The sequence below is a fragment of the Mucor mucedo genome, assembly GCF_025094135.1.
Source record: "Mucor mucedo strain NRRL 3635 chromosome Unknown EV154scaffold_119, whole genome shotgun sequence".
NCBI classification, from domain to species: Eukaryota; Fungi; Mucoromycota; class Mucoromycetes; order Mucorales; family Mucoraceae; genus Mucor; species Mucor mucedo.
The window spans coordinates 1,560-17,114 of record NW_026252403.1 but is presented as its reverse complement, the minus strand read 5'-3'; the positions used below and the strand labels follow the sequence as shown (position 1 = coordinate 17,114).

General features: G+C 35.8%; 3 protein-coding genes across 3 annotated transcripts; 2 read left to right on the top strand and 1 right to left on the bottom strand.

The window, feature by feature from the left end:
* Positions 1–4,300: 4,300 nt before the first annotated feature.
* Positions 4,301–4,849, top strand: EV154DRAFT_428376 (uncharacterized protein; the record flags this gene model as incomplete). Its single annotated transcript, XM_051596410.1, has 1 exon — positions 4,301–4,849. The coding sequence occupies one exon, from the start codon at positions 4,301–4,303 to the stop codon at positions 4,847–4,849; it is 549 nt and encodes a 182-aa protein (XP_051453288.1).
* A 4,838-nt stretch (positions 4,850–9,687) lies between these two features.
* On the top strand, positions 9,688–13,476 carry EV154DRAFT_568138 (uncharacterized protein; the record flags this gene model as incomplete). The annotated part of the gene is made up of 11 exons (XM_051606059.1): positions 9,688–10,076; positions 10,141–10,382; positions 11,501–11,660; positions 11,782–11,896; positions 11,962–12,054; positions 12,115–12,271; positions 12,329–12,400; positions 12,462–12,757; positions 12,880–12,908; positions 12,962–13,045; positions 13,128–13,476. 11 exons carry the CDS (start codon positions 9,688–9,690, stop codon positions 13,474–13,476), a joined length of 1,986 nt encoding a protein of 661 aa, XP_051453287.1.
* Positions 13,477–14,596: 1,120 nt separating this feature from the next.
* EV154DRAFT_485612 (uncharacterized protein) lies at positions 14,597–15,321 on the bottom strand (the record flags this gene model as incomplete). The annotated part of the gene is made up of 4 exons (XM_051598764.1): positions 14,597–14,782; positions 14,845–15,068; positions 15,166–15,266; positions 15,308–15,321. The coding sequence occupies 4 exons, from the start codon at positions 15,319–15,321 to the stop codon at positions 14,597–14,599; spliced, it is 525 nt and encodes a 174-aa protein (XP_051453286.1).
* Between the last annotated feature and the right edge of the window lie 234 nt (positions 15,322–15,555).

The following is a 15,555-nucleotide window of genomic DNA, read 5'->3' as shown; positions in this document are numbered from 1 at the left end:
AAGTATATCTTTTAGGTTTTTCCATCTCTGCTAGAGGTCGAAGAATTGATACTCGTAAACTATCCAATCTGGAATCGTTACCTAGACCTGTTACTTCCAAACAGTGTCAGTCTTTCTTAGGATTTGTAAATTATTTCAGACAACACATTCCCAATGCAGCTATGCTAATGGCACCCATCGACTTCCTTCGATCCCACGATCTAAAAAACAAAGGAAAAAGATTTGAATGGTCCCCCATTCACGATATGCACTTTAATACTCTCAAACAGATTCTCGTTTCTGACATTGTATTGTGCCATCCTGATCTCAGTCACCCGTTTTGTATTGCAACAGACGCTTCTGATTTTGCGATTGGCTGTTCCTTATTCCAGGAATATAAGACTACAACTGCAGATGGAAATCCAAAGACTATTATCAAACATATTGGGTTCTTCTCGCGAAAGCTATCTTCCAGTGAGGTTAGATATAGTTGTACTATGAGAGAAATGCTTGCTTGTGTTTTTGCCTTAAAACAATTCCACAAATTTATCTGGGGTACACACTTTACCTTGTATAGTGATCACAAAGCTCTCTCATACCTCCATACACAAAAACATTCCAATTCTATGATGATCAAATGGCTAGACATAATATTAGACTATGACTTCAAAGTTGTCTACATCAAAGGTGTAGATAATATCTTACCTGATGCTCTATCTCGTCTATATCCCCCATCTGTCGATGTCGATCCAGATCATAGTAAACCCGTACGTGTCACTTCCCATGGTAAAAATCATGCAATTTCTGGTCACATCAACCTTAAGAAAAAAGAGTTGAGTGTTCGATCAGTACAAATTCATGTTGACTTTACACGTGACTCTTACAAATACTTGCCTTCATTTCGTCAGAATGAACTTTACAAACGCGATCTTCTAGATTCTCCTGTAAGCGCAAATGAACCCCACACTGATCCCGTCCCTACGTGTGACAGTAAGACCCACGACTCTTCGAATAATCTATTTTATATTCAGAGTGGGCAAAGTATTCATGCTGATTATTTAGTTGCTCCCGAATCGGAAAGAAAAGAACTTCTTGAAGATGCTCATAACAAAGTCGGTCATTATGGTGCTGAACAGATGGTAAAAAGACTTCACCAGGAAGGACTTCACTGGCCAAAGCTTATTAATGACTGCATTGAGTTTATTCGGAAATGTACTGAATGTCAAAAGCATAATATTCAAAAAAGAGGTTACCACCCTTTACGCCCCATTTATAGCTACCTCCCTGGCGATCATTACGCCGTCGACCTCGGCGGACCTATAAATACTACATCTGTGCGAGGAAATAATTATTTTTTAGTAATTGTTTGCGTTGCCACACGATTTTGTGTTCTACGCCCTCTTCAAGATAAACGTAGTGATACTGTCATTACTGCTCTTGTCGAGGTGTTCTCTATCCTTGGCTTCCCTTGTGGTGGTATAATCCAAAGTGATAATGGCCGCGATTTCCGCCATACTTTAGCAGCTGACCTTGCTACAGCTATGGGAATCGATCACCGGTTTATTACACCTATGCATGCCAGTGCCAACGGTATCAGCGAAAGATTTGTGCAATCCGTTAAACGATTACTTGCCAAAGCCACTCAGGGTGTAGGTAATGATTGGGATTTACATCTTAATGCTGTCCAACTTGCTCTTAACAATCGTATATCAAAGAAGTTAAACTCAACTCCTTTTTCATTGATGTTTGCCCGTAAAATGGCAGAGCCATTTGGATTCCGTAAATTGGATAGCTCTGTGCCACCCGAGAAACGTCAACCAATTTCTCACGAGGAATTAATGAAGCGTATCGATTACATGGCCGACATTGTATTTCCTGCTATCCATGCAAAAACAATGGCACAACTCGACCTTTAAAAAGCCAAATTTGATAACAAACATCTCCTTGTCGATTACCCTGAAGGTAGTCATGTGATGGTTCGGTTACAAACAAAAGCGGGTCAATTAGCTCCTTCGTATGTTGGTCCCTATTCTGTCGTTAGAAAGAATCGTGGCAATGCTTATATTTTAAGAGATCATACTGGTGCTCTCATGCCTCGTAACTACACCTCTGTCGAACTCAAACTCATCTCCCAAGATGAGGTCATTGAACTGGATGATGAGGGCAATGAAATGAAAAGTTACGAAGTTGAAGCCATTTTAAATCATCGAGGTCCTCCCACTAAAAGAGAGTACCTTGTTCGATGGAAAAACTATAGTAGCGATTGGGACGAATGGATTGGGCAGGACCAATTTAACGCCAATGACACCTTACGGGACTATTGGAAGAAGATCGGTATCCCTTACAAACCCAAGAAATCTAATGTCATCACCAACTCCCCTACATCCTTATCTGCTTTGAAAAAGAATGCCCCAGGCTCTATTTCATCGTTGATGAGCTCCTTTTCTGGTGATACGTCTGCTGTAGATACGACCTTAACCTCTGTTAAACCAAGTATTTCCAATAGAACGTCCTCACGTCGCAAAACTACTTCCACAGACACGGTTGTTCACTCACCTACTGTACCTCCTAGTTCCAACGCACGTATAAGTATACATCCGGTATCTTCTCCACGTCGTTCGAAACGTCACTTTGCTGCCAAACAGACTAAACCACATTCCCAGTAATACGTTAAGTCTTGGTCCAAATTTTTTTTTTTTTTTTCCCTCTTTATTTTTTCTGCTTATTGCTGATCATCTCTTCTATCGAGACCTGCGCAAATGGTTGAAGGGTAATCATATTCTGGTGGGGGGCAATGTCGTATTTACTCCTACCATTAAACCGAATATAATTACAATTTAGCTTGCCTCTTCGTTATAACACACCATGTTATAACAAGAACTCTAGTGAATATCATTCCTAGTGGTTAAAGGCACAATGCCAGTAACACACAACATTTACTCTGCGATTATATCTTACATTAAATCCAGGTTGCCGTGTAACTGTGGAATCTTATAACATATGTACTTTGATCAAGAACTCTAAATCCCTTAACTTCAAGTAAAGGAATTATGAATGATTATATTTATATAAAGACTCCAAACATACAAAAGCGAGGATACATTACATAAGTAATAAACTCTACCTTATGTTGACATTGATTTGTACTTCAAATTAAGGTATCACCACCTCGTGTCAAACCTTAATTAGAACTGAGCAGAGAAAGTAGCTGAAGTTATAATTCGTATATAAAAAGACCTCTAATTTTATTCATGACACACTCTCCAATTTATAATAAAGGAACAAAGAGTCTCATTTCTTACTTCCGACTATAAACACCTACATACATACGAATTATCACAATAACATCAAATGACAAGAGTAATATTTGTTCTCAGAATCTATCAATATTCTATAGTACAGGCCCATTCGATTGTATTGCTTTTGCAGAATAAATATTTACTCGCCACAGGGATGTGCCCTGTGTACAGACTCCAACGGTAGGATGAGAACAAGCGGGGTAATGCGTGATTCATGATTGACTTTTATATTTATTATCCATCCATAAAGTGATGTGACAATTAACTTTATTATTATATCTATGATATCCTCAACAGTATTTTCTTTATCAAGTATGGATGCTGAGATATTTATATTTTAGTGTAGAATGTATGATGTAAGTGTATCTGATGTTATTTGTATGATGATGATTTTATTAGAAGTAAGCCAGATCATCACATCAAGCATAATATATATGGTCGTAATAGTAGTCACATATATTCTGGCACGTGTAAGGTTTAGCAAGTCAAGTTTGTGGTAATTCAAATATCAACTACTATCGACATATGATCTTTTGCCCGATAAGATCATTGTATGCCATCTATGCGAATTACTATGACAAACTAAATCTATGCTACTATATTCGAACTTATGCCTTTTGACAATTATGATCAATATAAATACATAGAACATTCATCCAATAGAGATAATCTATATTCTATGTCTTACTTTTAACAGTCCCTGTTGAGGATGTCATAGATTGTAATAAAGGAATCATCACATTACATAATAATGGATGATCATGTATAAATATGTGGTATTCTTGGCGAACCAGCTGGCGCACCGAAATCGGGCTTTAAAATAAAATTCTTACATAATAAATTCATTTTGGGTGCGCACGAATAGTGCACCAAGCTATTACGTAATATGTTCAGTTTTGGTGCGCTGAATGGTGCGTCAAGAAAAGTGTCTCCGTATTTGTACCATATTATGTGAACAACAGCACTTTGCTTCAAGAGTGTTCATCTTCAATTTTCAGTCCCCACTTTTATCTTTTAAAAAAATGGACGTGTTTGAGGTTACAGAAAAAAGTAAATCGACAATGGTCGCGGCTTTTAACGAAACCTTTGGAGTCGGAAGTACTTTTGATACCATGTCGCAATTGCGTCCCGAAGCAAATGAGTATGGAAGAAAACACAACATGGTATTCGTTACTGTAAGATCTGACTTTAAGAACAATTCGATTGTCTTGGCTTGTAAGCATTATGGTGAATACAGATCTGCACACAAGCTAGCAAAAGATCCCACTGTTGACTTAGCAGAAACAGGTACATCTGTGACTCAACGATACGTCAAGGATTCGCAAAGATGCGAATGCAGTCGTTTCATTAAAATCAAAAAGTCTGTCTCTGGTAGTGTTGTAGTCTATGAAAGTTATGGCTTACATAACCACCCAATTCCTGGCGACAAAACAACGTATGCTGCAAATCGCTTACAGCCAGCCGAAGTCATGAAATTGATAATGCAAACATTGAATCTATGCGGACCAAATAGCGTTGAGACTACTATGCAGGTATATTTAAAAAATTACTGCCATTTAAATCTAAAATAAATAAACGCATACATATTATTTAGGTTTTACAATTGAAAGGTATCATGAACGTATTAAAAAAGGATATTTATAACATTCGTCAATTGTTTTTGGGTGGTGAAACGTCATGCGAAATGTACCGTTTCATAACAGGCCTTCAAAGCAAAGGTTACCATGTGAGAAATTCGAGAGATAAAGCTACGAATTAAGAATAAAAATAAAGAAATTTGACGAAGTAAAATTATCAAACTGCAAAAATAAACTAAAGTCTTTATTATACAATAAATTGGGTTCTTTATATACATATTCAGGGCTGGCTGAATATCAAGCATTAAAGTGAAACCTGTCAAATATACAATAGGCGTATTGTCAATTAAAGATCGAGCATCTCATGGTACCTTCGAGAATCTTGTTATTGACGAGCGATCATATCATTGGATTGTATTATCTGGAATAAATGTATGACTATTGTTTTCTATATGTTGATGAGTAATCAATGCGTAGTAAATAGAGTGTAATAGCATGTATTTGATTTAAAGAGTAATGCAATAATGATTTATAGAAAGGTTATCAAATAAGAAAGAAAGAATTGATGATAGAGTTATATCTGTATATAAGCTCGATCACAACACCATGTTCGTTTCTCCGTTGATGCCAAAAACCAAATCTATTTAATTTTTTTCTGTCACCCAGATTCAATCAAGGAGGCTAGAATCATGGCTGAATCTATTATTGTAGACGCAACATACAAGACAAACTGTCACAAACTGACATCTGTCAACATTGTCGATACATCTAATATCTCGTCTACCGCCAGTAACTTGGGTAGAGGACATCCCCAAACACTTGCTATTGGAGGTGCATGGATTAACAATGAGCTTGAGACAACATACACCTGGGTTTTGCAACTTTAAAACGCTATTTGGTACTATGACAGTCTACATGGAACACCCAAAGTATTCGTCACTGATGTGATGATCTGACTTACTTCTTGATAAAAACCATAATAAAAATAACATCAGATACACTTACATCATACATCTAACACTAAAATATTAATATCTCAGCATCAATACTTTATAAAGCAAATACACCTCTTTAGTCTATGTACTTCTTTGACTAAAATAGTGTAAGAAGACACTGCACTAATTTAGTACAATTCCATTACGCAATAACACGGCGAGAAAAAATATGTGAAAATTATTGGAAATTATTGTGCAACCTAATTGTTGGAAAATGCATTTTTAAACATTTTTTATTGGGCAATATTTTCCAACAAGATTAATATATTTTGGTTGAGCAATAAAGTTGTGTGAATACTGTGTGAAAAATATGGTACAATAATATCGTATAATAATATTGTACAATAATAGCGTATAATAATATTGTATAATAATATCGTATAATAATGTTGTATAATATTGAATAATAAGACTGTATAAAATTTTTTTTAATAATATTGTATATTGGTAGTTATAAAAAGATTTTATTAAAGAAATTAAAAAAAAAAAAGCATCGAAAGAGGCACTACGAATTGTTTCGATGAAGATGAGGCTGCCAAAGCTATTGTGACATTAGTCTGGCACGTCGAAGATCCCTTTTAAGTATAGAAAAGTTGACTTAGTTAATACGTTTTTCAATTATCACATAAATTACACATTTATTACCTTTGTCGTCTCTGGTAGGCAGACATTTGTGTCCATTTTGTCTGTAGAATGATCAGACAAGGCCAAAGATCGTGACATCGTCTAATAACATCCAACACGTTGTATTCTTGCAATGCAATCTCCAACGTGTTCTCAGCCATTTCCAGCTTATAGTCATGACCAAGCCCTCCCCATCCAACGAATTCCAGTTCCCCGTGTGCATTTCGCATACTTTGTACACTTACCAGAGCTGCACGGTTAACACACAGGTACAAATCATTGTGCTGATTATTCTCGGCCAAGTGAGCTTGCAAGTATTGGAAAAACCCGGTCTTTCCGTTGAGATTGGACGGTCTAGGAATGCGATTGCCAATTGTTTCACCTTGATAGACACGCAATGATTGTGTCGTTTCGACGGCAGTCGCTCTTTCCACATGTTGACGGACAAGATTCGTCAGGTCAGCAATCGCTGCATTCATACGATCGAGTCGGTCCATCACATTATTATGATTTTCTGTCATACGGGTTTGTACTTGATTTAAAGCATTGGATAACTCTTCGTTTGATGGTGTTTTTCCCTTGTTGTCTGGGAGGCATCGTAACGTTTAGAGAGAAAGGTAAAGAAACAGGAAAAGCAAGCTCAAACGAAAAGTAAGTTTCGAATAATGTTAATAAACAACAGTTACCAAAAATCCGGCCCAAAACATAAGCTCAATACCACCTCTATTTTCTTACTCATCAATCAGTTCTATAAAAAAACATTAATAACATAGAATGGTACAGAAAGTCAAATGCAGTTTTTGCCCACGATACCTTACTCCAAGGTCTTTGCAGAAGCATTTAAAAGACCATAAAAAACAAAAAATTGTTCAATTGAATCTGAGAAGAGAACAAGGTGACTGAGTTTAGCTTCATTGCAACGATTTAAAAGTACTAATCTGATGTGCTCTAAAGAACGAAATGTTGTTTCTCCAATGGAAGGTTCCGCTCGTGCAGTTAGCGTCGTTGAATCAGAAGGAGATGCTATGGAATTTGTGTATGAAGGTACTTGAAAATTATTAAATTGTTTTAAACTTTTCTTACTCTAATTAAGCAGCAGACAACGACGGTCCTACTGAAGACTTCACTACACAGTCTGAAGATGTTGGAGCTGACGCTCTTGAAGAGTTGGAAGAGCCTCAAGAAGAATTGGATCAGAGACAAAGATGGTGGTTACAATAATAACCTGTTCCTAAATCTTAAAAATTTCAAAACCTCCGCTAGGGTTCCTGATGACGTCACTGTCGATCAGGACAAACTCGCTAACCTAAGCTATACTGAAAAGAAAAGCATAGAGTTTGAATCGTTGCTTGCCAAGTCGGGCGCATCTAAAAATGGCAAAGAGCGCATCATAAAATGGGTTAATTGCTATTTGGAGGAAATTGGCGTTGGTAAGGATTTAGAATAAAGCGCATTATGACATTTAGCTCACAACTAATTTTGACAGGCCACAAAACGCTCTTAACCCAATTTCGATCGAGCAAGAAAGAACTTGCTGTATTTTGCCCTGTTGAAACAGATAAGTATGACATGTGCTTAAAGAAATGTCAGATGTTTTATCCCGGAGATAATAGCCGAGCATGTAGTAATCCTAAATGCCAGGAGGATCGCTATGATGATGCAGGAAGATCGAAAGCGCAAATCGAGCAACTTTCTCTTGCTAAGCAGCTGGCGCATCTTCTTAAGACACCTCAATTCAGATCGGACATCTCTTATAAATCGACAAGACATACTGCCTTTTATTCTAACAAATCAGGTAGTAACTATGCTTTTTTGGAAGATATTTTCGACGGAACAGCTAAAGATAAATGGGACGGTTATAATGAAGAGTGTCCCACAAGTGATTACAAATTGGATCTGGTGATGTATACTGATGGATTTAATCCTTTTAAAAGGGGCGGTGTAAGCATGACTGTAGTAGCATTTGTCATTTTAAATCTATCGCAAGAGCTACGGTTAGTGTCTTTAATGTTTTGCAATGTAAATATACAAAACTAACACATATGTTTTTTCTACCAGATTCAAAAAAAAGAATATCTTGATTACCACAATCATACCAGGTCCCAAAAAATCGTACAATATGCATAGTTTTCTTTTTCCAACATATCAAGAGCTTATAAAATTAGAAAAAATGGAATGCTAGTGAAGTTTAGTAGTGGCGAACAGAAGCTTCTTACTGCATCTCTCGTGGTAGCTATTGGTGATATCCCAGCATGTGCTGATATTTGTGGTCATATTGGCCATCAAGCTTATTTTGGATGCCGCATTTGTCGAACCGAAGCTATGCGGGTTAAAGCAAGTATGTGCTATCCCTTTCCACAAGATGGCATTTTTACAGAATTAATTAGAAAACCCGAAGATTTTATTCAAGGAGACGAAGTAAGTTTTTTAAGAGTCTTCTTTTTTAAAAAAAAAATCATTAATTCGTTGGTATTAGAAAAATGGCATTGTTCGAAAATCACCACTTTCCCTTTTAAATAGTTTCCACGGCCCATTTTTTTGGGGATTAGACGAGATGCATTTCTGGGGAGCAAACGTCGGCGGCAAAATATGGGCAATTATTACTGATGATGGTCAGAAATATCAAGATGCAAGCAACCCTCTGTTCCTTCGTGTTAAGTATCGAGAGCTTATATCTGCAAAAATGCAACAGGCCCAACAAAACAAGCACAGCTGTAGTATTAGCGGAGCTTTCTTGGGCAGGATATGTCAAAACATAATACAAGACAAATTTATTTAACTTAAGCTATTTTTTAAAAAAACAGATGTCCATAAAAAGTCCGGTTTTTTTCGCAGTGTAGACTGGATTGATTTCATTGTGTTTATATTGCCAACACTTGTGGTAGAAGCTCTTCAACTTCGAAAAAGAGATGTTATTCGAAAAGAAACAGCTTCCAAATCAACATCAAGAATGTCATTGGATCAATTACAGGTCTACGAGACTGCTACTGATAATGCATGCAGAGCAATTGTTTCTCTTTCTAATGCCTGTAAAATGACGCAGAAATACAGCATATCAGAAATCGATTTAGTAGATTGAAACCGGTAAGTTCATAAAAAATCAGTGTAAACTATTACTAATACAAACGTAAATTAAACATTTATCATAGTCGCATTAAAGAATGGCAAAAATGTTTGGTGGCAAACTTCCGCCCCAATGTATTCACAGTCAACATGCACTATATTAATCACCTAAGTGATGCTATCGCTAATTTAGGACCTATGCGTTTAATAAGTGCAAGGCCACTTGAAAGACTGATTGGAAGTATCAAATCTTCAATCAAATCACGCCAAAAGCCAAGCGAAAACGCAAGTAATTGCGTCAAATCTCATTTCGCTGCTGTTTACAAAGCAAACTGGTTTCCTACAAACAGCAATTCAATTGTTTATGGAAAAGAATTAACGAAACAGAATTGCATAACTCTTGTTGAAAGATTTCATGAATGTTCTGAACTAGAGGGGGCAGCCATAGAAAGAGCACTCAATCTAAATGAGGAAGCTCAAACAGTGGAAAGCTACTTCCCAATCAGAAGCGGTAGAACGTTGAAAACCATCGAGCAAGGGTACTTTCGTAGTCTACTGTACACAGGCCGATGACAGTAGGACCCTGTACAGGTGTATCGAAAGAACACCACAGCTGAAGTATGGACAAGTGCTGTTCATGTACTGTAATGAAGGGTTGCACTTTGCCTTGGTCAAGACAGTCTTCCCAGTAAAGTACAATGCAGAACAAGACTGTCATTACTATTTTAAGAACGACGATCTAAACCATGCATTTGAAGTCGTCATGCTCTCACATGTCGTTTCTTATGGCATAGAAATTGGATCATTAAACGATCAGGACATAGGACGTGTCAATTTGGTTTGGGGTTCTGTCTAACTCATTTTTTTTAACAACATAAGCACAATTCTGTTGACCAAACAGTGGGTTTCTTTAGAATTAATATGAATACATGGTTCTGTACATTTATGCATTACTTATAAATAAATTATTACCCATTATTTTTCACATTTTATCTTACAACAGTTTTAAACAAATACTTCGACTTATTTCAACAATTGGAAAATGTATGACTAGTGTTGTCTTTTTATTGGATCACGAGTTTCAAATGGGAATAATTACCCAACAATTGTACAACATTTTTTTAATATTTTTTATTGCACAACATAATCCAAACAAAAATACAACGTAACTCCAATGTTGGAATCATATGTGATTTTGTTGTATTTTTATTGTACAATGCTTATCCCATCAAAATATTGTCCTATTATGTTACAACTATTAACAACCATATTATTGGAATTTTCAAGATTCCAATATGTTTCAAACCAAAATACAACGTAATTCCAATGTTTGAATTATGTGTGATTTTGTTGTATTTTTATTGTACAATACTTATCTTATCAAAATATTGTCCTATTATGCTACAACTATTAACAACCATATTATTGGAATTTTCAAAATTCCAATATTTTTCAAACCAAAATACAACGTAATTCCAATGTTTGAATTATGTGTGATTTTGTTGTATTTATATTGTACAATGTTTATCCCATAAAAATATTGTCCTACTATGCTACAACTATTTCCAACCATCTTATTGGAATTTTGAAAATTCCAATATTTTTCAAACCAAAATACAATAATTTCTAATATATTCATATATTTTTTCCCACAGTGTAATTTTATATTTTAAATTCAGACATCCTATATATATATCCTCGACTCATAAACCAGATAATCTCTAATTCTCTTTTACTGAAATAAAGCATACCAACAGTATCAAAGTATTCCTACTTTTGTTTTATTTCCTTTTGTCTGAATTTATACTATCCAAAACACCACAACTGATAACGACAAGGCTTTGGGAAAAGCAAGGAAAGATGTATTTCCTTCATCCAAGCACTTACTTTGTACGATTTATTTGTACCGAAATTTGAAGATGAACGTTGGTGTTGAGTTCACTCCTCAATTACCTTCTCATAGATAGGTTTTTGGAGTTGACTCTGGAAAAACGTTTCCAAAAGGTTGCGTACTGCAAGACAGACACCGAGATGGATGAAGCTGTTAGCAACTTGAAGACTTTTTTGTTGACCAAAGGCAATTGTAAGATCAACGGCTATACAGCTATAGCGTATTTTGAAGGGTATGATCAAGAATATTCTAAATACTTATTTTGCTATTACTAACAATTTAGAAGAGCTTGTTTGCTGATCAAGAACATTGTTTGAGATACATGTTAATAAGTACCCTCATCTAGGAAACAGGACTAGCAACAGAGTGGAGGGCACTCGCTCTGCTATAAAAGCTGCTTTGGCGCATATTTCTTCGGGTAGAATTTCCACTGTCACATCAAAGATTGACACTTGGTACAGACAACGAGTAATAAATAAACAAATGGATACAACTTGTTTGAATGTAAATTAATAACGGTATTTTGTGTATAGAGATTGGAAGAAAATCGTCAATGCGGCGTGGAAATGCTTGAAATCCGAGCCGATTTAATTGACGAAGCAATTGAATATCGATTCAAAAATTTGGTTTTTAAAATCACCCGATTTGCTATAGATCATATTTGCCAGCAGATAGATTAAGCCAAGTCGAAGCCAGCACTGATTAGCGATAATGACGACGTTACATCCGAGAACTGCAGATGCAGCTGTAAATTGCATTATATACTGCCTTGCTACCACCAACTTGCCAAATGCGATATCATCCCATTGGAAATGGTACCTGAAAGAGGGCGAATCCGTCAAGGTAAGTTTTGAAATAGTGACACAAAAAAGTTAAATCAAAAGTTCCAAAAATTACTAGTTGACGATTATGATACTGGTACTGCGGATGAGATAGAAGAATTGCCTGAAGAGTTCCACAACTCTCTTTATGGTAGGAGGTCAATTTAAATGGCTTTATACAAAATCATTTATAAATTACGTTTTATGTACAGTATCTTTAGATCACGATTTTCAGCACGAGGAAAACGAAAGGGGAAAAAGTAATGATGGAGTTGAACTTGCTTCTTTTCCTGAACTTCATGCAAAGATTTTCTCAACGTTGAGAGAGATTGATGATCTCAATAAATCAGTAGTTGCAGAACAATTAATTGTGGAAGTTTTGCATGATTTGACTGAGGTTAAAGAAAAACTACTTGGATCCAAGTTTGATCTGGCTGCAATTTTGCCACCTCTAACCAACATGAAGATTAAAGGCAAAAAGCCAAGCACTCATCGTCTGGAAATTGCGGTCTAAAAGTACGACAAAGATATGAAGAAGATTGACGATAAAAAGAGGAAAATAGGAAAGGCGGATAAAAAAAAAAGCAGTTGAAAAATCTGGAACATAAAAAACAAAAAAAAATCGTGTAGTACCAAATCAAAGCGGAATGCAACAACAAGTTGGCGGGCCTAAACGTGGTAAAGTTCTTCGAAGCTAACTCAACTTCAATAGTTCTATTTTAGATTCCAATGATTTGGACACTGATATTTATGAGATTAACTCTTGCGAAGAACCTTTAAACGAAGAACACATGGGGTTTGTTATTTATAAGCAAGTGTATTTTCTCATTGTATGACAAACTAAAAACAAGATAATACATTTATTCGTCTATATATAGCTATAAACATGAAGGGGATATTAATAACATGATTTTAGAAGTATCCCTTTCTTCCAACTTCAAGCTTGACGATATTACAGCTGTCTACAGCCCTGTGGGGGATGGCCAATGTGGATTTAGATGCCTGGCCATGCCTTTTTACGGAGATCAGAGTCAATGGATGGAGGTAAAGGATGTAATGGCCAGAACCTTTCAGATGTACAAACATACTTTGTACGAAGGAAGAGTAAACAACGAACATTTTGAAGAAATTTTGACGTTCAAGGACTCTCCTTGCGCGCCTCATTTTTACTTCAATGCAGCTGATTGTCTCCATCACAGCCGCGCACTCGGTGGTAAAAACCCTTGATTTTTTATCCCAGATGTGGTACAGGTGGTAAAAAAAAACAAATTTATACCACCAGAGGTGGTGCGTTTTATCTACCAGTGGTATCATTATACCACTTTAAATGGTTCAAACACTCCAACAGTTGTATCTTTTTACCACTTTAAACTGATTTATTGTTCCGTCTGTTGCATGTCTTTACCACTTTATATTGATATATTGTTCCTTCCGTTGTTTGTTTTACCACTTTAAAATGTCTTTTTGTTCATTTTGTTCCATATTTTTACCACTTTAAAATGTCTTTTTTATCATTCCGTCGAACTTTTATTACTTTAAAGCATTACATAATCGAAAAAATTTACGCATAAATACACAAAAACTGTAAAAATATGCGGGTATAAAAACGTTTTTATTGGTACTTTATTTTGTATTTTCACTTCGAAGCTTCTGAACGTGCATCCATATCATCGCCAGAAAAAATTTAAATGGAAATATTAATTAACTTACTATCAACAAGATATGACGGCAAAAAAAAAGTATTTCAATAAACCTCATTAAGAACCAAGGGAATCATAAGGTATAACAGCATATAAGACTAAGAAAAACGTTGGACTTCCCTGAGAAATACAGCCTAAAATAAAAAATGTAGCCTAAAATAAAATAAATCGCCCTAAAATTAGAAAATGCAGACTAAAATAAAAAAAAAAAATGCAGGCTAGAAATATTTTCTATGTCCTAAAAAGCATTTCATCAGCCTGGACGAAGCTTGTCTACATCTTGAAGCCTTTAATATCAGCACAGAAAAAGCTCTGAATCTATACAACACAATTAAAAACGTATTGAAAATGTAATATTATCTAGCACCTTCACCATATGTCACAAAGCGATTATACAAACTTTCTACGGAACTTATAAGCCAGGAATAGGATGAGTATTTATATATGCTATATTACCTTTTCTTATTGTTTACTCTTTTCTACAACCTGGGAAATTGTACTCAAATCATGGATTACAGAACTTAGGTTGTGTAAATAAGAATTTACGACGAGAAAGAAAAAGAAAGAGGAAAAAAAAAAGAAAAAAAGAGAAGTAAGTTTATTAATCTATTAGATTATTCAAAGTGCGAATTCTATAAAATTTTTAGTTATCTTCTGGCTATTTTTCTTCTAGGGTGGTAGATACGGTCATCTTCTAAAGTCTGTTCAAGCTCTTCGACACCAGTATTCTCATCGCCGTGCAGAGGACTATTCCGTTCTTCCTTTAGTTCAACAATAGAGGGAATAGTCTCTTCGTCATCCGACAAAGATCCTGCTTCCCGGGTTGACACGTTCTACAGAAAACGCATTAGAAGCATAATAATAAATAAGTGTGATTGTTTAGTCATTGTATTACCCATTTTCCCAGTCTGTTGTGAGCTACATTTGCCAACAACCTTTCTGCTCCCCAGTAGTCCTGGCATCTATCGAAGTCTATTTTACCTTTCTTGGTTAATCGTTCCAACATGATGATGCATTTCATCTTGATATCACGGGAAAGCTTACCCCAGGTGCAATTTATCAACACAGAATTCTGAGATATCTCGATTTTTAACTCTCCCAAACAAGTTTTGGCATGATCTCAAAATATGAACGAAAAAAAATACAAATTGCAAGTTCGTGGTGGTACAATTTCACGCCCGGAAGTTCAAAAAATCAACCGGTGGTACATTTTTACCGTCTAGTGCGCCTGCGCCAGTTTGCAGCTGACGCATTTGGAAGGGCCATTGCTGTATACACGGTTTCATCAAAGGCCCTGGTGAGACCCGGTCTTCTTCTCTGGTGAAACCCAGGCAGTCTGGAAGTAATACACATCTTACCGAGGGCTGGCCATTTTTATTTAATAAATCCAAAAAAGCGGGAATGCGGCCGAGCAGTAAGTTGTATACTGTCAGATGTCAATCCTTACCACAAGGCTGTAATGAAGAAATGGCCAAAATTGTGTGAAAATGATTTTACAATTTTGTTTTAAAAACTTCTTGATTTGGATTTTTCTTTTTTTTAAATCATTTTTTTAAATGTCCATTCAAGTAATAAATTATACAGTAACTATAAAAATGAATTAATA